The sequence below is a fragment of the Ostrea edulis genome, chromosome 1, assembly GCF_947568905.1.
Source record: "Ostrea edulis chromosome 1, xbOstEdul1.1, whole genome shotgun sequence".
Lineage (NCBI taxonomy): Eukaryota > Metazoa > Mollusca > Bivalvia > Ostreida > Ostreidae > Ostrea > Ostrea edulis.
In genome coordinates, this window is record NC_079164.1 from 82106728 (window position 1) to 82129652 (window position 22925).

Consider the following 22925-nt stretch of genomic DNA (forward strand, 5'->3'; position numbering starts at 1 on the left):
GGATAAGGTGCCTAGGAGGAGTAGACATCCCTTGTTGACCGGTCACACCCGAGGAGGAGCAAGCAATATTACAGTATAACTTGCATATTGTGTTGATGTTTCAGAAATTTCAACAGCCTCGTTTAAAGTCAGTATTTCGCAAATTCTAAAGTCATTGTAATGATCTAACCAGTCATTAGGTTGAAAGCTGTCGGACATTTTAGACCGCTCATTACTTACTAATTTTGACAACGGATAACTCCGTTAACCTGATCATGATACAAGGCTCACGGCGGGTGTGAACTGGGGAGTATTACTCCTCCTAAATACCTGATCCTACCTCTGATATGTCCAGGGCTCTGTGTTTTCCTTACTCTTAAGTGTGTATTCTTTATACGATTAATGAGTTTAATCACTGTTCGTTATCTTCACATTTTATGTATCAATGTTGAGACCTATTCAAAGTGCAAATAAATGCTCTTGGTCATTTTCATTTTGAAATGCACTACATCGGTACCATTCAACCTTATATCAGCATCTAATATAAAGTGATCATCACATGTGGGACTAGGCAATATTGGCGATGGCGTCAAAAGTCCTTCAAGGTTTTTTTAAATAAAGTTCAACATGATTCATACCAAATGAACTTTTGTGGGTCAGTTCTGTTAAGTCAAGGGCAATTGTACTAAAATTAAGTGCTCTACAGTTGTACATGATAATGTATATAAATAAAAAATGTATTTCTTTTCAAACTTTTAATTCAAACTAGTGTACACAGAACATACATGTAAATCAACAAACTTCACACCTTTCACTGACTAACCGATTTACTAGAGTGGCTGCTTTTTATATCTAAGTGTTTAGATATGGTATTGCTGCTAATCCATAAAAAATCTGAATTCTCCAGAAATATGTCCAATCCACTTTCTTCTGAAGTGTATTCAAAATGTGCCGAAAGTCACTTCCCAGTCACATGTGTAATTAAAAGAAATTATCATAACCAATTTATTCAATGTTTCAATAGAAAAATTAAAGCGACCTGGAATTCAAATGAATGCCCGGGACAAAGCTTATGGGCCAACCAAACTTATGTGGACCGGAATTAAAAATATAATCCGGAACCAAAGTTATAGATATTGAACATTCCGATTGTAACACTTAAATAACAACTATGCAACAACGGACTAACGTGATAATTGGTATAGCCGGAGGACGATCACTAACGGAGATAATAAAAATCATTGGGCCAACGGGAGAAGGATTACATATTTCAAGGACTTTTCGTGTATAAGTTGTACCGTCGGAAGAAAAGAATTTTCTTATCGCAAGAGAAATTAGAAAACAAGATTAGTAGCTCCTCGAATCTCCTTGCGAATCATTGGACCGAGAACTGGATAGGTACAAAAACATTGACATTGAGATCCTGCGGAGAAATCTGACTTCTCTAGTTCCGCTGCACATCAAGTATTTGCAGAAACATCTGGTTATGCACGTTCTATTCCGTGTCTACGCTGTCTCGTAGAAGGAAAAAACCCACACAGTGTTGAAAAAAGATAGACAGCTTTGGAATGCTTGGAGTGGTGATTCTTTTATAACTTTATAAATCAATTTTTAACTATGTTCATGAGTTTTATTTGCTCAACATAAATTGATAGCTGTTCAATGAATGAATGACATATATTAAATACGTTACATCTCTCTTTCTCCCTCTCTGGACTTTTTTTTTAGCAATCATGGAGTCGATATACTTCTCAACCATCCCAAAATGGCAATTTTGATTTCATTTTAGTGGATATGGAAAGAGTTTGATCACATTTGAAGTAAGACAACCAACACAAAGATTCGATTTGTGGCTAAGACAAACAGACCGAATGCCATTTGTGTCGGTTTGCAAAATGGTTACTAGGGAACCTTCTTTATTCAGGACATGCAGCTTGTTTGAGGTGTTGCAAACGATGATATATCCAGTATCATCAGTAGTGATCCCGCATGGCTTTTCAATTTCATACCGAAAATGCAAACCTCCTGATTTGGTCACGGTAACCACCCCATTTTTCCAATCTGACGCGCATATGTCGCCATTTATATTCTCCGTGATATACAAAATATCGTTGTAAAACGGTTTCCTGTCGTTGTCACTTTGGTAGGCTTGTAATTCTTTCCCATTTTTATCGTATCTTACTACTTTCATCTCAGTAGCATATGTCAAAGCAACCAACACGTTGTCGTTGAGGTTTGAAATGTATAAGCAGACCGGCCTCCAATTGCTTGTAGCGAGGAAATTTTCCGTTTTTGAATTGTTCCATTTCTTCAGCCAGTTGCCATCTGTATCATCTACGAATAGCAGATCACCAGTATTTGTTACCGAGAACTGTCCGCCAGTGATGTCGCTTTGTAATTCTGTCATTTTTTGGCCGCCTGAATCAACCTGTAGTATCTTCCCTCTTCCATCCCCTACCCAGAATTGATCATTTGACAAGGACGCTATGTGAAAGATCCTGCGAATGGTTGGAACCAGAATTGAAGTAGTTGATTTGAGAACCATTTCAGAAGGAATTTCTAAAACACATAGGCATATTATGTTGAATTTTAACTACATACAGTATTATAGTATATGAATAATTGGGTTGTTTTTCTTTTCGCAATATACAGCATGTGAAGGTATCAGAAAATATTCTAGTGTATATTCCTGTGTTTTAATGTAATATCTTTTCAGTATTGAAAGCAGATTTATTCTCTGACAAGCAATGGATAAATAATCAATAAAGAAAACATTGGTTTTAGTGCATTGTGCTCTAGGCAATGCAAGATTTAACGGTTTCATTTTTTTAAGCTAGTAAGGATGTTTACACGATTGATTATCATTGTCCTATGTGCAGAAAATACTCTGGATACAGTGTAATGGCTGTGGCTCATGGAGGTAATATTTTATGACATCTGTTAAGGTTATGTTAGTTTTCCATTTACTTTCATTTTGATAAGGAACAAGTATTCCCTTTCTAGTACTAATTTAGAAAGATATTGACATTTTCAGTCTAGATTGTTCGTATAACAAATAACTATAGTAAGAGAACGGTGCTGTGCATACTTGGATAACACACTTAATTGAGAAAATTTGCAGGGCGAGTTCCACTCAATAATACCATTGTTGAAATTGAATATACATTCAAATACCTTCTGCTAAGTAATACATATAAAAGCATGTATAAATTATGAATTCTCTCCATGCAATGTTATTGTCTTACCTTGTTTCTTTTCATCTAGCATTAATTCTTCAAAACCCGTTTTCATTTCTTCATCCTTATTCACAACCGACGAACTGACGACGATTGCTTCTGCTGTTAGATCATAACCAGCTGTTTGGTAGCAAAATAAAAAGAAGTCCGATATAGCAGCCACTGGAGTCTGACCAATGTCCGATATAGCAGCCACTGGAGTCTGACCAATGTCACTCGTGTACTTTTCAAAATCATCATTGCCCTCGTATTCCACGTAGAAATGAATGCTTCCAACATGCATTCCATATATCACGGCAGCTTTATACCTTTTCTTGAAGTTTTCTATAAAGTCAAACATCTTTTCTAATAATGTTTTCTCTGATTTTTTCGACTTTTCACAAAAGGATTTCGCTTTTTCAACCAAACGATTTACCACTGGCTTTAATTTTTTCAAATCGTCATCCATTGCTCTTGTTGATTTAATCGTATCAAATAAATTCAGAAAAGCTTGTCTTTTGCCCTTGATAGTCTTTCTGGAGCTTATTTTATCCACCATGATTCGTAGGATGTCGCACAAATTTTCATTCATTTGTGACATTTCATCCGCCATACTACCTATTTTCGAGGAACTCGATTCGTTTAGAGCATGTTCAGAACTGGTTGTTCGCGATGACGAACTGGATTCCTTTGGAGCCTGAGCCAAACTGGTGGTATGTGATAGTGAGCTCGATTCTACTGGAGCCTGAGCAGATGTGGTTGCATGTAATGTCGAGCCTGATTCCATTGGAGCCTGGGCAGAAGTGGTTCCATGTGGAGTCGAACCTGGTTCCTTAGGAGCCTGGGCAGAAGTGGTTCCATGTGGAGTCGAACCCGATTCCTTTGGAGCCTGAGCAGAACTGGTGGTATGTGAAGACAAACCCGATTCTTTTGTTAAAGACTGGACAGAAGGGTTCGATTTTGATATACCCGACAAATCTGTTTCTACTTTTATCTTTAATGTAATTCTGGATGCAGTGCCTGAAATGTGGAACAAAATGCTATATCATCATGAATCTATGTTTGTATTCTCCAAAACACTACTCACTAAAACTGCGGAATAAGGGGTGTTTTTATCAATACGTATATCAATAGAGCTATCCCGATAAGGATATTCATTATTTTTCTATATAATTATTTGACCTTAGGGTATATCTCTACAAAATAAACTTTATTTTTCTGTCTCGATCGAGTCAACAATTTTGATCATCCTTTTCATAAATAAAATAACCGCATACCACAGCAAATGAAATCTTATTTTGACAAAGATAAAAGCTAGAGTTTAAAAACGAAGTAAAGTTCCTGATCGGTATTTCACTAAACCTATCGATATGTGTGTCTTGAGAACATTGGATTCATTTTATTGGAATGCTGGTAAATCATTCCAGTCGAATCTCTAAGGAGAGATCATGTAGATTATGTAGTTTAAATATAGGGTATGTATTGATTGATTGTGTATTGATTAATGTCCCTCTTGAGAATATTTCACTCATAAGGAGACGTCACCATTGCTGGTGGAGGGCTGCAAAATTTAGACCTATGCTCGGCTCTTATGGCCTTTAAACAGGGAGGGTTCTTTATCGTGCCACAACTGCTGTGATACGGGGCCTCAGTTTTTGCGGTCTCATCCGAAGGACCGCTCCATTTAGTCGCCTCTAACGACAAGCAAGGGGGTACTGTGGACCTATTCTAACCCGGATCCCCACGGGACTATAGGGTATGTAAAGTGACTGTTTAATATAAAGAAGGCAATAGTCTGGATACATCTTATCGATAGGGAAAAAAACCCCAGGATTTGAACCACCATTGATAATGCAACCTGAGGAAACAATGGTTGTCGGAAGGTGAAATACGACATTGAGAAAGATCATTGTTATTTCGGATTTCAAACTTTTCGGTTGAGCATCACTGAAGAGACATTATTTGTCGAAATGCTCATCTGGTGCATCAAAATTGGTACCGTATAAGTTTTACATCATAGAACATGATCGGAACTCACTTGGAGAAAAGTAGTTTGGTGACAGCAGGACTGGAGCCATATACAGGGATAAGTGGAGAAAACGTATCAGAATCTTATGCACATATAGAACTCGATGAGAAACATGACCGTGAATGAAATATATATCTTATATATGACTTTGAATGAAATATATGTCCTCGATCTCAAGGTCTTTGGAAACTCGCAGTGATAATCATCACTATATTTGCAGAATCGTTAATTCGAAAAACTATCAATTCACAGGAAGAATATTAACAATTGAATTAGGAAGAGTTTTAAATCTATATTTCCTTTGTTGAGTTAATCCTCTCTTGAATTGTATCATTGCGTGCATTGCTACAATTAGAGTCCGCTTAAAAGGTGAAGATAACGATCAGTTCTCAATCTCACAACTCCTATAAGGAATACAAAATAGAGAGTTAGAAAAACACGGATCCCTGGATATACCAGAGGTGGGATGAGTAATCAACCCCAGTCGACCGGCCACACCCGCCGTGTGCCCCATTTCTCGACCAGACAGGTTTTATTGGCAAACTAGATCTTTATAATGACCATAGAATTTGCGAAATACTGACATTAAACGAGGCTGTTCAAACTCTTTAACATCAACTTGTTTTTCAATAGCCTGTCTCGATTTAAAAACTTGATAATATGCACAATTAAGCTCTTGAAGAAGTGTGTCCCATTTCTAGACCAGACAGGTTTTATTGGCAAACTAGATCTTTATAATGACCATAAAAATTGCGAAATGCTGACATTAAACGAGGCTGTTGAAACTCTTTAACATCAACTTGTTTTTCAGTAGCCTGTCTCGATTTAAAAACTTGATAATATGCACAATTAAGCTCTTACATATCGAATCAGTTGAGAGATATCAACACCGTATGCATTTGATAATGGAATATTGCTACATAAATGTGGAAATTCGACGATGGAGAAGCTGAAATTACCCCGTTTGTCATAAAATTGAGTTGTTAGTTTGCCGTTTATATATATTGCAATAAAATATATAAGTAAGAAGATGTGGAAGACTCTGTGGTGTCGTTTATTTCGAGTTGACTTGGATATATTGAATCGACATATGAATGAAATTGATTATTGTTAATGTATAAAATGTCGATATTTTTAAATGTAGAGTTGAAGGCCACCGGATTTTTTCTTCTCGTGTAGAAACTTTTAAATAAATCCTGCCTCGTAAGAATATAAAAACAGGTCAGCTAACAAAGGAGCACAATTCGAGCTTATAGGAATTCTAACAGACTGTTGGGAGACCTGATCACCAAAGTCCACGAAGATATTGATAATGAGGAACTTCAGTATATTTTTAATTTCAACTTCAAAGTACTTGTGTGCGGAATCAGAGTGGTGTTGAACAAAGTAATTTTTGGGATGAATGATCACTAGATTTGAATTTTTCCGTTTTCTTTTCTTTTTTTTGTTGAAGAAGAAGTCTATGATGTCAAAAAGTATAGTCTTTAATATATCGTGAGAACTAGTCATGATAAAGGGCTCACGGCGAGTATGACCGGTCGACATGGGATGCTTACTCCTCCTAGGAACCTGATCCCACCTCTGGTGTGTCCAGGGGTCCGTATTTGTCCTACTATCTATTTTGTATTGCTTATAGGAATTGTGAGATTGATCACTGTTCGTTATCTTCACCTTTCATGTAATATGTTGAAAAGTTATACGTTTTGATGTTGTGAATTTGAGGAACGTTTTGCAATTTCAAATTTACTAAAAGTTCTTTAGAATATTTTTAAAATCCACATTTCATTGAAACCACATCTGTCATATGAAAGGTGAAGATAACGAACAGTGATCAATCTCATAAATCCCATAAGAAATACAAAATAACAACTTAAAATACACATTATGTTGTATCACAATACGTTTGAAGTTCTATAATCAATTGGAAGATTCAATTAGAGAAAGCTGCAATTCCATTACAGAGAGATTTGTTTCATTGAAAGAAAGCATTAATTTGGCTTATGATTTATAGATACTTAGAGATCTCCAATTAGATTTTAGGACATCTCCAATAATTTGTAGATAGAGCTAGATGCTTTGTGTATATTTTTGTTAGCTTTGAGTTTTAACCAATGGTTTCTTCAACTGAATAATAGCCCATTTTTTTTTAGCAATAAAGCGCACTATATTTTATTGAAGATGCATTCAGACCGCGCTTAAAATAATTGAAAGATGTCTAATATTTACTTGTTTTTACAAAGAAATATACATGTAAATGATTTACGGGTGTGTTAAACGGAATTTTGCTCCTTTTCAGACGAATTCTTGCATTTCCTCAATGAATTCCTTAGCGCTATGATTGATTCATAATTTCTTTTAAAAATAGAAAATATCTACAAAGTATTTGATGGTATGCTAATATTTGTGAACTGACAATAAAGAGACCCGCAACATTAACCTAACCCGTAACATTTGCAAAATAATTCACTGCCGTTTGAATGACCCCATTTCAATGATATCAATTAATACCTATACGAGAAAGAGGTCCACGAAAGGAAGGGTATCAGGAAGCTGTGGGATTGTTGGATCATGAAATATATTCATGATGCTTAACGACTATCAGAAAGGCTTTGAACCTTTGGAATTAACGTTAACTAACAACAATATCACGTCTTTACCTTGTTGATGTTTTTCCTCCTGCCGCTGAATGTATTGTATTTTGGAACCTATGTTGCGGATTAAATTGCAAGCTCGTTTGTCTATCTTAGAGAAAACATCTAGAAGAACGTCATACTCTCCCACCGCCACCATACCAGTTTTTTCGAGTTCGTCAAAATCGTCAAAAACTGGAAAGTTTTTTCGTTGAGTTTTTAAAATATCTTCAATGTGCATTTTCCATCTTGTAAAACTTTGTCCACCACCTACACTCCTATTCAAATATCCCGTGATAAGCTTTTCTTTTAATTTACCGTGAAGAACTTGGCTAGACATGGCGGTAGAAGGACATGCATACAAAATGGTTTCAAGGAAGTTAAAATAAAATTGCACGTTACTTCACAACTATCGACGAATGCAAACTGAGTTTATCGATTTAAATGGAAGCCAGAATGCAATTTACAGATTTGTCTATCTTATCAATATAGGCATATCTTTGATTGTATTACATCACTGTTCGTTATATTCACCTTACATTTAGGTTAATTTGACCTTTTATCTCCTGATTAAAATCTTTATTTAATGAAATACAGAATTTGCAAACATGTGTTTAATATCCTTATCTGATTAAGAAATTCAGTTTGTGTTTAATTGCCCAGAGTCGACCGATCGAAGACCAGTTGATGGCAACTAAAATGATACTTAGATTCTTGGTGCTTCCAGCTCGTGGCTTCATCCAAGAAAGTAAACTTTTACTAAGAGGCCCTCTGAGAGTTTTTATCGGTGTTCATGAAATTCTAATTCCCTAATAGTATTAGACCGCGCAGTGACTGGGTTACTCTCAATTTTAAGATATTTCATGCATAATGGGGAACTTTTATTTCTAGTCGATGGTGAGGTAGATCACTGAATCCATAGTATCACTATGATGGTTTAAGCAAACAACAATGTTTCACCGAGGTTTTCCAAAACAACGTATTGATTCAGAAACTATCATTTAATCAATTTGACATTGAACTATATCGAAAAATGATAATTTCTACAAAGATTTCAGAAAAATATGTAAATTTTGGTATTGCACAATTTTAACCATGCCAAAATTTCTATTTCATGTGATATTCCACATGAAGTATAAATGTTGTATTAGAATGGCACCTATGTGGTCACGGTATCAAATCTATTTTTTCAAAAACCTGATTTGCATATGCTGACATTTATATCCTTCCCTGATTATTCCATTACTAGGTTTGTATTTCTTTATTTTGTTGTACATGATTACCTTCATCTCACTATCGTACTCCAAAGCAACAAATAGGTCCTCAGTAAAATTTGAGATGTGAAAGCAGACGAAGTTCTCCAATTTTGAATTGTTCCATTTCTTCAGCCAGTTAAAATCTGTATCATCTACATGTATGTATTGCAAATCACTAATATTCGTTCCTGAAAACTGTTCTCTTGCGATATCTGTTGGCAATTCTGTCATTTATGACCAGACCACCATCATATTTTCTTTGGCGTAAAGTTTTCCGAAATTATATTGCCCTAGATCCAACGAGAGACTATGTAAAATATATGCTAGTAGTGTAAACATACATGTAGGATATCTAAAGTTCAATATAACACGCCTTTCTCTAGGGGATCCTGCTCAGTCCATCTGCGATCATCTGAAAATTGCTTAGTCTTTCAAACCAACGCGTCAGTTTGCCTTCTGAGTTTTGTGCAATTCATAAACCATTTCAAAGAGCTATGTTAAGATCTAATAGTAACTAAAAACTGTTTGCCATGAAGGTGATGTGTGTAATATTTCGTAAAATAGTATAATACAACGCCCAAAGCGTAGAATTCAAAATACTAATTAATAAAAGTACAAGATTATCAGATCAGAACTATCAGATAAGAGTTCGAGACCAAAAATCCACTGATACAGGAGAGGCGACAAGACGGCAAAGTTTTCAGATGACCATATAGTGAAGTTCTTCCAAATGTTCGCAGAGAACAGAATACACACTCGGATCATAGATACTGTCTGTTGTCATCACCACAGGGTCTATTTAGCAAGGTGCATTAATTAGTAATCTTGGTCAAGATATTATTTGAATAATTCAATTACAATGTTTAAGTGTAGTATTCCATTTTACAATATAAAGAATATGCATAAAATTACTTATGTTGCGTTAACATGGAAATTATTGTTTGGTTAGTGGGTTGTTGTTTTTTTAAAATCCTGTCGAGAATTTTTTACATATAATGAGACACCACCAGTTGTAGATTAAGTACCACAGATTTAGACCTATGCTTAGCGCTTACGACTGTAACAGTGAAGGTTCTTTATTGAGCCACCGTCTGCCGCGACACAGGACCTTCGTTTTTAAGGTCATATCTGAAAGACTGAAATATACCTTGGTGCACGTCTTCATGCACTGTTTGATTGTGACCGGTTAAATATGTAACGGAAGATAACCCGCACTATGATTTACGAGTTCATTCCGATTGTGCAACAGGTTTTATTCTATTTTTTTATTTGGATTTTTAAGTCACTTGCCCGCGGACAAATGGTTATCAAATATTCACTTGCCCGAGCAGAAAATCCACTTGCCCCGGTCGTCGGGCAACGGGATTTGTCAGCCCCTGCATCAGTCCTCAAATTTAACCATGTTCTACCTTTTTGGACAAATATTTACGGTGCCGGGAATTGTTTAACACCATCACTATTTTTCAGGTAAATCTGGCTACACCGTATTTCTCTAATTACTTTTTTATTTCAATCCTAGGGCACCTTTCATTTGGCCGAAGTGATTTATAGCAGGAACTTTGAAATGTGACTGATATAATCATGTGACAATAAGAAGGGGAGGGCTACAATAAGAAGGGGAGGGCTACAATAAGAAGGGGAGGGCTACAATAAGAAGGGGAGGGCTACAATAAGAAGGGGAGGGCTCTCCTATTTTCGTCAAACTGATGAACATCAACGTAACAAAGTAGATTTTGACAACATAACAGATTTGTGAAATCTCAGGTTTACTAACTTTTATATAATACAGGTAACCTTAACATTGCAAAATACATCATTATAACCACCATAGGATTTGTGAAATGCCGACTTTAAAAGAGACTGTGAAACCCCTGCCAAATCAGCATATCTGTAAGTAGCCTGTCTCGATTTAAAAATAAAGATGTATCATACACAGAATAAGCTCTGTGAATTGAATCGATTGAGAGACGTAAGCACCATATGCAGGTGATAATGGAATATTACTACATAGATATGGGAAGTTGACGACGGAGAAGCTGAAATCATCCCATGTGTCATACAGTTGAGTTGTCAGTTTGCCGTTAAAGGGACATGGATACAATTTGAGCAGAAAATTTTATATTTTGATTTTTAAAGTTTAGAATGCTTCACTAAGGTATTACTAATGATGAGCAAAAATTTGAATATCGGTAGTCCAGATACATGGGAGATATAGGGTTCACAAGTCCTTGTTATGTAAACAAGGCTCGTGCCATGTTTTTATTTACATATGTTAAATAAGATAGTAAAGGTTTCGTTTCAAGCAGATTTTTCCAATCTATAAATGAATTCTTAACACAATTTCATATTTTCTCGTGTTTGGCACATCCCATTTTGTTTTAAACATGCTATTTTCTATTAAACAGACTAATGTAAATAAAATGGCACGAGCCTTGTTTATATAACAGAGAATTCCGAGTGCTGTATCTCATTTATAACTCAACAACTGATATCCAAATTTTGGTTAATGTCTACTTTCAATAAAATATCTAAGTATGAAGCAGAAGTGGACAACTCTATGGTGTCTTTTATTTCTAGCTCACATGGATATATCGAATCGACATATTAATGAAAGTTATAAATAAAAGAATTGTCTTCATGACCATGACCTGACTTATAGGAGTATGAATTGAAGGCCATAGCAAGAGATTTTTTCTTCTCACGTGGAAGTTTTTGAAAATGAATATAGAAACAGGTCAGCTAACAAAGGATCACAATTCGTGCCCATGGGAATTCCAACAGATGGTTGAAAGACCTGATCACCAAAGACCACGAAGATATTGTAAATGAGGAACTCTAGCATATCTTTTATTTCAACTTCAGAGTATTTGTGAGTGGAATTGGAGTGATGTTTAACAAAGTAATTTTTTGGATCACTGATCACTAGATATGAATATTTCCGTTTACCATTTTTGTTGAAGAAGCAACTGTCTATGATGTCAAAAAGTCTAGTCTTTAATCCATCGTGAGGTATGGTCGTGTAAAGTGTTGAAAAGTCATAGGTTTTGATGTTATTGATTTGGGACAAGTTTTGCGACTTCCTAAAAGTTCTTTAGAATTTTTTAGAATCCACATCTGATTAACATCACTTCTGGCATATGTAGTCGCACAGTAAGTTTGAAGTCTCTCCTTCACAGCCGTTTATATTTTCGTGAGGAGCAAAGATAGGGGCTTGGTAGAACACTTACTAGATCCAGCAATGCATCTTTGTTTGTAAGGGTTTTTATGTAGTTTAGGAATCCAGTATAGGTACGGTAACTCATATTCATTCGACCCATTGACTGGTATATTAAATGTGTCTAAAACTGAAGCATGGTTTTGAAGAATTTCATCTTTTGAAAGGGCAGTTGGAGTATAATTAAGTACGATTACCAAAAGTGGAATTAATACCAAGTTCGTTTCTAATACAGTTATAATAATGAGCCTTACAAAGACAAGGTTGTTACAAGCTTTGTCACCTGGAACCAAAACATATTCCTCATGTAACATATCTAATTCTTTTATCACTTCTGGTTTACTAAACACAGAAGGATAGATGGTACGTACTTTTGTTTTGATATGTCTAATGCGGGATTTTAATATTCCGCCTATGCTTTTAACCCATTCTGACAATGTATCAAGTTCTTCTTTTTCATATTTAGCCCATCGTCTGGCATAATCTTCGGCAAAATTCATAATAGAAATGAAGTTATGTCGCCAATTGAAAGACCGAGGTTCTCTGTATTTAGGACCTTTTAGAATAAGTGATTTGAGGTCCTCATTTTCAACTATATTAACATCACCAGTAATGACATGTCCAGCTTGACTATAGTTGAAAGAACAAAAACAAGTTGGTGGATTACGTATAAGATGGTCTATATCTAGGCACTGCAAAGTTTGTTTATAATTAAAAACTTTGGATGCAATAGTAGAAGTATAGCTGTAGGAAATACACGGTGTAGATTTGAATTTGAAATAAGTTGGAATACACGACTGAACCCTTTTATGACGAAGAATGTTGCTTATGTTGACGTCATCCATTCCTTTGTTTGTAAATTTGAGCTTAAGGAACTGGCAGCATGATTTGGAAGGAATATCATCCAAGACCCGTGCTAGTTTAAAGAGCCTGTGATTGGCAACATCCATAATCATAGAGTTCAGTCTATATTCAGGTGTTGAAAAATCCAAGTGTAGACTAGCTGTGGCTTCTTCAAATAACGTAAGTGAATATTTTTGATAAATAATCCGTCATCGATATATCTAAATATGCAGTTGAAGGCCACAACAAGAGATATTTTCTTCTGATGTTTAACCTTTTGAATAAATTCTGCCTCGTAGGATTATAAGAACAGTCGGCTAATAAAGGGCACAATTTGTGTCCATGGATATTCCAACAGATTGTTAGAAAACCTAATCACAAAGACTACGTATACAATGTCAATAAGAAACTCTAGCATGAAAAGGTGAATATAACGAACAGTGATCAATCTCATCACCCCTATAAGGAATAAAAAATTAAGAGTTAGGCAAACATGGACCCCTGGATATATCAGAGGTGAAATCAGGTACTTGGGAAGAGTAAGCATTTCCTGTCAACCGGTTACACTCGCCATGAGCCCTATAACTCGATCAGGTAAATGGAGTAATTTGCAGTCAAAATCAGTGTGTAAAGAACGGCCTAACAATTGGTATGAAACACGTCAGACAGTATTTGACACAATGAATGGTTGTATTGACAAACTAGATCATTGTAAAGACCATATAATTTGCTGAATGTTTACTTTTTAAAATATCAATTTCTGAGTACTTGCGCGTAGAATCAGAGTGGTGTTTAACAAAGTAATTTTTGATGACTGATCACAAGATTTGAATATTTACTAGTTCCATTTTTATTGAAGAAGCAGTTGTCTATGATATCAAAATGTCTAGTCTTTAATCTATTTTGCGGAACGGTGGTGTTAAGTGTTGAAAAGCCGTACGTTTTAATGCTGTTGACTTTAGAAAAGTCTCAAGATTTCAAATTTATTAAAACATTTTTTTTTAATCTTGGAGAATCAACATTTAATTCACGCCACTTCTCAGATGTGTTGTGGCACTACAGGTTTGAAAGTTCCTCCTTCACAGCAGTTAAGGTAAGATAAGTTAAGTTAGCTGATCCCACCTCTGGTATATCGAGGGGTCCGTGTTTGCCCTACTCTCTATTTTGTATTGCTTATAGGAATTTTGAGATTTATCACTCTTCGTTATCTTCACCTTTCTCCTGAGCTTTTGAGCACAACTGCGAAGGATGCTACAACTAAGTATTTACTGATTCAACTCTGATCCCATTGGTACAAACATATTACACATCTATTACTGAACCCTATCCAGCTGAAAATTGTTTGTGTCAATTCAAATTTTGAAAGGGTTTTGCAGGGACTATATTTTGCGGCGGAAGGGTTGATTAATCAAAAAGTTCTAAATACGCACGATATTTCAGTTTCTGTTTCATCCAATATATCTTCTATTTTTATACTTGTTCCAATACGTGTATGAAAGGTGAAGATAACGAACAGTGATTAATCTCATAACTCACACCAGAGGTGGGACCAGGTGCCAAAGAAGAGTAAGCATCTCCTGTCGACCTGTCACACCCACCGTGAGCCCTATATCTTGATTAAGTAAACGGAGTTATCCGTAGTCAAAATCAATGTGCCAAGAACGGTCTAACAATTGGTATTAAACACGTCAGACAGCATGTAACCCAATGATAGGTTGTATTGGCAAACTAGATCGTTATATAACGACCACAGAATTTGTGAAATGCTGAGTTTAAAGGGGACTGTTGAAACCCCTGCACCATGAACTTGCAGTAGCCTCCCTCGATTTAAAAACTGACCATACGCAGAACAAGCTCTTGCGTATCGAATCATTTGAGAGATATAAACACCATATGCAAGTGATAATGGAATATTGCTACATAAATATGGGAAGTTAATGATGGAGAAGCTGAAATCATCCCGTTTGTCATAAAGTTGAGTGTATTTCAGTTTTATATAATTTTGATACAAGTTGTTGAGACTTGGAACTAGTTCAAATGCTGTAATTTATTGATTTGGTTGATGTATATTTTTCAAACAGCACACTGATTTTTCAAAAAACTTTCGATTAATATACTCGAAATTTTCTATAAAAATTCAGTATTTTTCCCAATAATTCAAAAAATTAATCTCCAGCCTCCACTTATATTAGTTCCATTTTAAATTTTAAGATAAGATCTTGAAAATTATGTGAAATTTTAGAAATTGACATTACTCCTAAGTCCTAATATGCCCTTTTGAACTCTCAAATTTGATATCCTGAATTTTTTTTTTCATATACATGTATCAAGTGCAAAAAGGTCAATATTTATTTCCATTAAACTTTTTTTTTATCTGTATAGTTAGAAGACATGTATCGATTTCATGTAATGATTGATTTGGGTTGCATATGTAGTGGTGACAGACAAATCAAGTTCAATTGAATAAATCTTGGGCCAATTGTAAGTGCAAAAAGGTCATGTTTAGAACAATGTAGCTCAATAACAAGCATTGCGAACCCAATTTTTCTTTTTATTTCCCTAATCCCCTTTCAATGCAGAAATCAAAAACACACCTCCCAAAAAAAATTGACAGTACTCCAAATGTCAGGTGCAAACTTCTTTAAATAATACTTTTGTGAGGAGAAAATATATGGGCTTGGCAGAACATTTACTGGATCCTGTAACTTATCTTTCTGTGTAGAGTTTTATGTGAAGGTTTGGAATCCATCATAGGTACGGTGATTCATATCTATTCGTCCTATTGACCTGGATATGGAACTTATTATATACTTTCAATTTCATCTCTTCTTTTTTCTTTAAAAGTTTGCGGGCATATATTACACGATATATGCCCGGAAACATTCCGGCCCGCAAACATTACGTCACAATCAAATTTCTACGCCGTTAATTTTCAAATTTTTCGTGTTTTTCATCTTTTACTAAGTTAAACCGATAAAGTTATTGTTAAAAATAAAATTATTGTTAGTTTCTAAATGAAATTGAAAGTATATAATAAAAAGGTTATAGACTTTGTATGGGAAATATGACGACCTCGTTTTTTGTCGCGAACGGACCTCGCAAGCTCGGTCCGTCTAAGCGCCAAAAAACTCGGTCGTCATATTTTCCCATACAAAGTCTATAACCTATAAATACTACATATTGTAACATGTACAGTGCCCTTACATGCTAATACATATTCCTCACGTAGCCTATCTAATTCTTTTCATCACTTCTGGTTTACTAAATACAGGAGGATAGATACCCAAATTAAAGATTGCCATTTTCCATTAAGAGATATTTTTGATGATTCCTTTCTCGATCTCATATGCTCCATCTCAAAATGTTCTATAAAAAAAATTGTAAAACCTGTAATTCATTGATCACTAGAAAGTCATTTATTAGTAATCTCACAGGATGTAATTTCTATCCCAAAACTATGGCAAGCCCTTTTACTATTTATTCGAAAAATAAGATATCTCTTTGAATTAAAGAGATATATCTTATTTTAAAGAGATATCTCTTTAAAATGAGAGATATCTCTTAATCTTAAGAGATATCTCTCTAGATAAGAGATATCTCTTTCACTTAGAGAGATATCTCTTTCATTTAGAGAGATATCTCTTTTACCTTCAGAGATATCTCTTTCACTTAAAGATATATCTCTTTCACTTTAAGAGATATCTCTTTCACGTAGAGAGATATCTCTTATACTTTAAGAGATATCTCTTTCACTTAAAGAGATATCTCTTTCACTTAAAGAGGTATCTTTTTTACTCTGAGAGATATCTCTTTTACTTTGAAGAGATATCTCTCTAAGAATTCCTAGAGAAATGTCTCTCAAAGTATAAGATATATCTCTTTAATCGTTGAAAAAGAGATATCTCTCAAAGAGAAAGAGATATCTCTTTCCAATATTTTTATTAGTTTGAATACTTAAGTACTCCTCCCTAAAATGGAAGCCCGCCAAAGCAAATCTTACCATGATGGCTGGGGTGTTGCTAAAACACGAAACGGAAAATGGAACGGAAAACGGAAAATATATGCAATAATGTCATGAGGTCAACATTTTGCAAAATCAAAAGGCTTATTTTGAACAAGGAATGCAAAAATTACAGAGAGAACAGGAAGTCATCCTCAGAATCCACCATTTCATATTGATACCTCATATTAAAGCATTATTATGTATTTTTACACGGTGTGTTTTGCGGATGAATGCACCAACAGGCGCTTGCTTAATATTTTGCATATAGTAAGTTTTATTAAAAATATTAAGCAAGCGCCTATTGGCACCATCTTTTTTCCCGGCTTTGTCACCCCCACCCCCAGATTTTGACAGTATGTTGTTTCACAAATGAAGAAAAAATAAATAAGGTAACATACTGAAAAGACTTGAATTATAATTTATTACTTTATTCTGGCTGGTATGGTAAGAAAAATTTTATGAGCCCATCCAATGAATAAAAGGTACACCCCCCTCCCCCGAAAACAACATTGTAAAAGATAAAATAATTCTTTGAACAATTTTCCCTAAATATAGCCTTTTTAAATCGAACGTGCTTTTAATCGAACTACATATGTTTAAGATAACTGAATTTGAATTTAGTTCTACACCTGGTACAATATACATTTATGTATCAAATCAAATTTTAAAGCGAACGAGTCCGGTGAAGAAACAAGTTTTGCCTCATTTGGGATGAATCTATGCGAAAGTTCGTACATTTACCGATATCCTGCGGATTAGTGTTGAAACTTAAGAGATACAGCAGGAAAGAAAGATTGAAACAAAACCGATGTTAACTAGGGTGAAGTTTACGACCAATAGTAAGAGGAACTAACAGATTTATTTCATAATATATGAAGTAGCTAAAAACCTAACACAGAATTTATACTTGAATGGAATTAAAAGTCATCTCATTCTTAATCCAAATGTTAAGCTATACAAGTATTTAGTTTAAAAATTAACTGCCAGAAGTCCTCACTATTTAGGATTGGAGTGTTGCGGTTACTAAGTCTCCTGTTAGTTAAAAAATGATAAATCATTTTAAGATGTTTAACTTGTTGACTAAATAAGATCATGAATTATTATTGTTTTATACATATCACACTCCTTGTTGTAAGTACACACATACACGGTATTATGTGTAAATACGTGTACATGTGCGTTAATGACGTTTTGCCACGGGGGGGGGGGGGGGATAAACCACGTGTGTTCTTTTCATTCTCTACCCATAGGTTAGGTGTCACTGCTCGCTAACACCCCTGTCATTGCCAAAATTTCGAAATTCTTGTAAAATGCCTTGTAAATTCTTATACTAACGTTCAACTAAATTCGATTAATCAATTTATAATGTAAAATTTTAAGATAAAGTTGTTTTATCGCTTGTAAACAATTCCCAAATTGTTGATTTTAATCAAAATGGACCCCCCCCCCCCCACTCCTGATTTTTACCGTTATCTTATCTACATTAATCATTCTAATTCTTAAATTCTGTTCCGTTTCGTTTTCCGTTCCGCGTTTTAGCAACACCCTGATGGCTGCAATCCCGTGGGAAGAGTTTGCTTTTTACCGCATGTGAAATGTATATATGTACAGAAAACAAAGACAATAAATTGATGAAATATGCGAGCTAGACTAGATTTCGCCTCTCGGCAACTTGACAATATTACCCCAACCACCTCTTCAACCTTTCCCGCCAATTGTAGTCTAGAAGTATTTTGCTGCGTCCCCCTCTAAATCCGCCACTGGTAAAAGTACTAGATCTATAGGTTACACGAGGAATATGTTTTGGTTCCACTGAGCAAAGCTTGTATTACAACATTGTCTTTACAAGGCTCATTATTACAACATTGTCTTTACAAGGCTCATTATTACAACTGTATATGTTGTAAGTCGCCGAAAAGATGTCGACAAAATGTCAATTTTATGCCCATAGTTTTTGACGATATATTTTTTAATTTTATTATTAAAAAAGAAAATGCCGAAAGTATCGGATGTATACTTCTCCTAGATCTTCACCTTTTTCATCCATGGCTTCAAATTCATTTGCAGTCAGATGACATTTACATCAACAATGTTCACTCCAAACGTTAACAGAATTCGAAACGCTCTCTCTGCAAAAAATAAAATAAAAGAAAATACTCTTGACTGGTACTGAAATCAAATTGGATTAATAGCAGAGGTGGATCCTGAAAATTTTCAAAGGAGGTTTTAAATGGACGTGTGTCAACTAGAACGTACAAACTTTTTAAATTCTGAACCGTGATTGAAATGCTGCAATGCAACAGAAATGAAAAAAATTCTAAAGAATGGCAAAAAAAAAAAAAAAAAAAAAAAAAAAAAAAAAAAGAAGAAGAAGAAAAAAAAAGCAATCTCCAATCGAATTTTATGAAAATTATACAAAATTTCTCCCTAATGAATCACAGGTACAATACATGATATATACAAAATGTTTCAATTAGTGTTTCTTTATGTGCTGTGGAAATTACAACAAAAATATTGCAAGAAGTGTGAAATTTAATGAATCAGCAGTGATTATTGATGTATTGTAATTTTGGTAACAGTCAATCTGATTAAAATAAGATCTTTGATCCGCTCCGTTATTGTTATGTCGCGACATAACAATAACGGAGCGGATCAAAGATCTTATTTTAATCAGATTGGGTAACAGTTGACATTTTTATGACTTTGCCAACAGTGGCAGTAATGTCCCTTAAACTGTCCAAGGTAGTACGCTTCCGCTCAAAGAGGGGATTGCATGCTCCAAAATGTCTCAAAAGCACCTTTATTTGTTCAAAGTTTGCAACCAAAGAGTGAGAGAGGTTGTAGCCATGTGATCCTTCTCATGATCCAACACTGAAACCAATATACGAAAGGTAAAAGTCTAATACATGAAACAACTGAGAATGAATTAACATTCATACAGACACCAGGCATGCGCACTCAAGTCTGTTTACACTGGATTCATGATTCGGAATGGCAGGGAAGACAGGCAGGAAAGGCAGAGGAAAGAATCTTAGCCTGGTGTGTATTCTCAAATGCACATTTAAGATTGTGCAAACGCGAAATGATTGTCTGTTTTTTCTTTTTATCGAAATAAGTAATAACTTGCACCAAATCGGATGAAAATTTGAGATGGCGGCGAATTCGATAAATCGTGCCCCAGCTTGTTTCTACGAACTCGTGCACTTTGCAGTTCCAAAAAATAATCAATAATGTAGATGACTAAGGGGTGCATTTTCTTACTTAGGGGAATTATTTATTATGTATCGCAGTATAAATATAATTGTGTGTACCATACCACCTGTCAAAAACGATCATTATTTGTGACTGGCAGTTCAACTTAAGAATAAATAGTATTAATTTACATTTTCCCTCTCCTAAACATTTATTATGCGAGACTATTTTTCAAGCAGTACAAGAAGAGGTGCTATGATAAATGTGCAAGTACCAGGAACTTTTGGAAAACATAACTTTTAATTTGCCCTCTGTTTCTGTGTTATAATTATACAGCCTGAAATGCCATTTACTGCAGATCTTTCACTACTTATGTTAGTTATTTTCTTGTTTTACTTTACTGTTACTGAATAAACTAAATTATGCTATAATAAAATTTAAAGCAGATTTAAAAACATTAAGAGCTTTTATTTTCTTGTGTCAGACAGAGTAGAAGTTGTAAAGAAAAAATCCTTTTGTAGTCCTTTCATTGTAAATAAAAATGTACGTGTTATACATTCTGTACCATCTTGTAAGTTTGAAAATCACAATACAATTTCAACCCAAATTCAACAATAGCAACATTGCTATGGTCATATAGAGCTTTTAATAAATAAGATTATCCGTATTTTTTATGATTTTTTTGGCTGTTAAAGGGGTGGTTTTTTTTGCCACTCTTTACATATTTACCATCACCTTTCCTTCTTGTGTCTGGCCACTGTAAAATGGCTGAAATGTTGCCAAAACAGCATAAAACCATAATCAATAAATCGTGTCTGGTGGCACATAGGGCATCCACAGAGCATCTCCATTCATTCCTACTGGCTGCTGTTGTTCTCGCTTAATTCCAAGATTACCAGCCAGCATCTGCTCTCTCTCCCTTTCTGTTTTGCAGCACCAAGTTGTTTTTGGTTGTCCCCACTTTCTTCTTCCTCCATGTTAATGCGATGTTAGTCACTGGTAGGATCTTCTCTCAGTGTATATCCAATAAACTTCTATCGTCTCCTGTTAACTCCCTCACTGATCAGTCTCATCCTTGCTCTCTGTGACTGGTCTTCACTTCTTGGCTGATCTTCCCATTTTATATTCATTCATACATGTATGTATGTTTATAGCATGGTAAAAATTATATGATCATTAATTGATTTGAATTGAGAAACTGCGCACTGTACATGTATATCAGTTTAATTGATAGTTCTCTTTCTGTTTAGTTTTCAAGTTGCTATCATCGTCCAAGTAGACCGCATACCTTGCAGTGGGTAATGAAATTGTTGTGAATTCACAGAACACATTTCAGTTCTGCCTATGCTTAAATACCAATTACTAATTAGGGCTAGAGTTCTGCTTCATGCTAAACATTTTTTTATAACTCTGTGCTTTTTGAATTACTGTCATTTTATAATTTTATTTTGTCGAAATGTGTTTTTCTCAGGCATTCTAGTGAGGCTTCAATGCAAAAGATAATAATGTATATCAGTCAGTGAGTACAGAGGTTTTACTGATGAATATGCCATTCTCAGAGTATTGTAAAAAGACATTTAAAATCTTATCTTATCCTCTTTTAGTGCCAAATGAAGACATTGTCTTCAGTAGTTCCTTTGATTTGTTGAGATCAACAACTTTTGAGAATCAGTGGCTGTTTTTGCGAACCATTAAAAATTAAAAAATGAATAAAAGAAATCATAAACATCTACTTTACACTTACATGTGTTATATGATAAGGAATAGCTGTTAGCTATGTTAAACATCTTCGGTCTGACACCGTTATTTAGCCAGGATTGAGAACCGAATATGAGTATCTTGGTTGCAAAATGAATGTCCAAACCATAGGCTACCGTGACCTATGGATGCACTAAGGTTTTAGAATCTCTGTTGCTTTAAGATCTTACTGAATGCATTTAACAGTTAATGTCATGAACAAGTTATTCTCTCTCCACACAGAATTATCATACTGTGTTTGTAGAATTCATAAAAGAATGGATGTGGTCAATCTTGGTCATGTCACTTTTCAGTGTTTTCTCCGAGCCTCTGGTCAGTCAAAGCTTCTAAGTAAAATGATAGGGGGAAATCAAGTAACACTATGTATTGACATTGCAGGAAGAGGTTGTGTAGAGGTACAGTAGCATTTTGAATAAATAGGTAGTCATTTAATTTTTATCTAATCATTCTTCATCTTAATACTGAGGAAAACCAGTGTGACGAGACTTGTATTCAGTGAATACACAGTGGTTTTGATATCTTACACTTGTCTTGCATGTGATGATTTTAACACATATAACAAAAGTAATGTGTTGGCAAAGAATATGATTTGTGTGAAAAACAGACAGGTAGACTGAGTGTAGAATAAATAAGCAGATTTAATCCAGGATCTGATGCTATATAAAACTATAATGCATGGGCCTTATATATATATATATATATAGCGTATATAGATGTACATAATTATGTACTGTTGCAGGTGTACTTATTCTAGTTAATGCATGTAGATGAATAGTGTGTTTGAAAAACCAGCAGTTTGTGTAATG

The 22925-nt window shown here is 34.9% G+C and overlaps 2 protein-coding genes and 1 long non-coding RNA gene across 5 annotated transcripts in view; 2 read left to right on the forward strand and 1 right to left on the reverse strand.

Moving 5' to 3' along the window:
* Positions 1–719: 719 nt before the first annotated feature.
* On the reverse strand, positions 720–8242 carry LOC125678687 (uncharacterized). The gene is made up of 3 exons (XM_048917328.2): positions 7881–8242; positions 3225–4214; positions 720–2538 (listed from the first exon to the last, which is right to left on the reverse strand). Exons 1-3 carry the CDS (start codon positions 8191–8193, stop codon positions 1760–1762), a joined length of 2082 nt encoding a protein of 693 aa, XP_048773285.1. The 5' UTR covers positions 8194–8242; the 3' UTR covers positions 720–1759.
* LOC130054208 (uncharacterized) lies at positions 2755–3564 on the forward strand. The gene is made up of 2 exons (XR_008802490.1): positions 2755–2899; positions 3244–3564. It is a non-coding gene; the product is annotated as an uncharacterized LOC130054208 (long non-coding RNA).
* An 11859-nt stretch (positions 8243–20101) lies between the features above and the next one.
* The window catches only part of LOC125678676 (centrosomal protein of 89 kDa-like), an 18577-nt gene continuing 15753 nt past the window's right edge, over positions 20102–22925 (forward strand). For 2 of the 3 annotated variants that reach the window (XM_048917294.2, XM_048917314.2), the window contains exons 1-2: positions 20109–20208; positions 21612–21659. In XM_048917294.2, the coding sequence (XP_048773251.2) occupies positions 20161–20208; positions 21612–21659 (96 nt within the window). In that variant the 5' untranslated portion in view covers positions 20109–20160. Of the gene's footprint in view, positions 20209–21611; positions 21660–22925 lie in introns of all 3 variants that reach the window. The other variant, XM_048917306.2, reaches the window with a different exon arrangement.

Coding starts and splice junctions, on each gene's coding strand:
- LOC125678687 (XM_048917328.2), bottom strand. CDS start 8,193: ATGTCTAGCCAAGTTCTTCACGGTAAATTAAAAGAAAAGCTTATCACG. Junction 4,215..7,880: donor GGAGGAAAAACATCAACAAG/GTAAAGACGTGA, acceptor TCCACATTTCAG/GCACTGCATCCAGAATTACA. Junction 2,539..3,224: donor GCTAGATGAAAAGAAACAAG/GTAAGACAATAA, acceptor TATGTGTTTTAG/AAATTCCTTCTGAAATGGTT.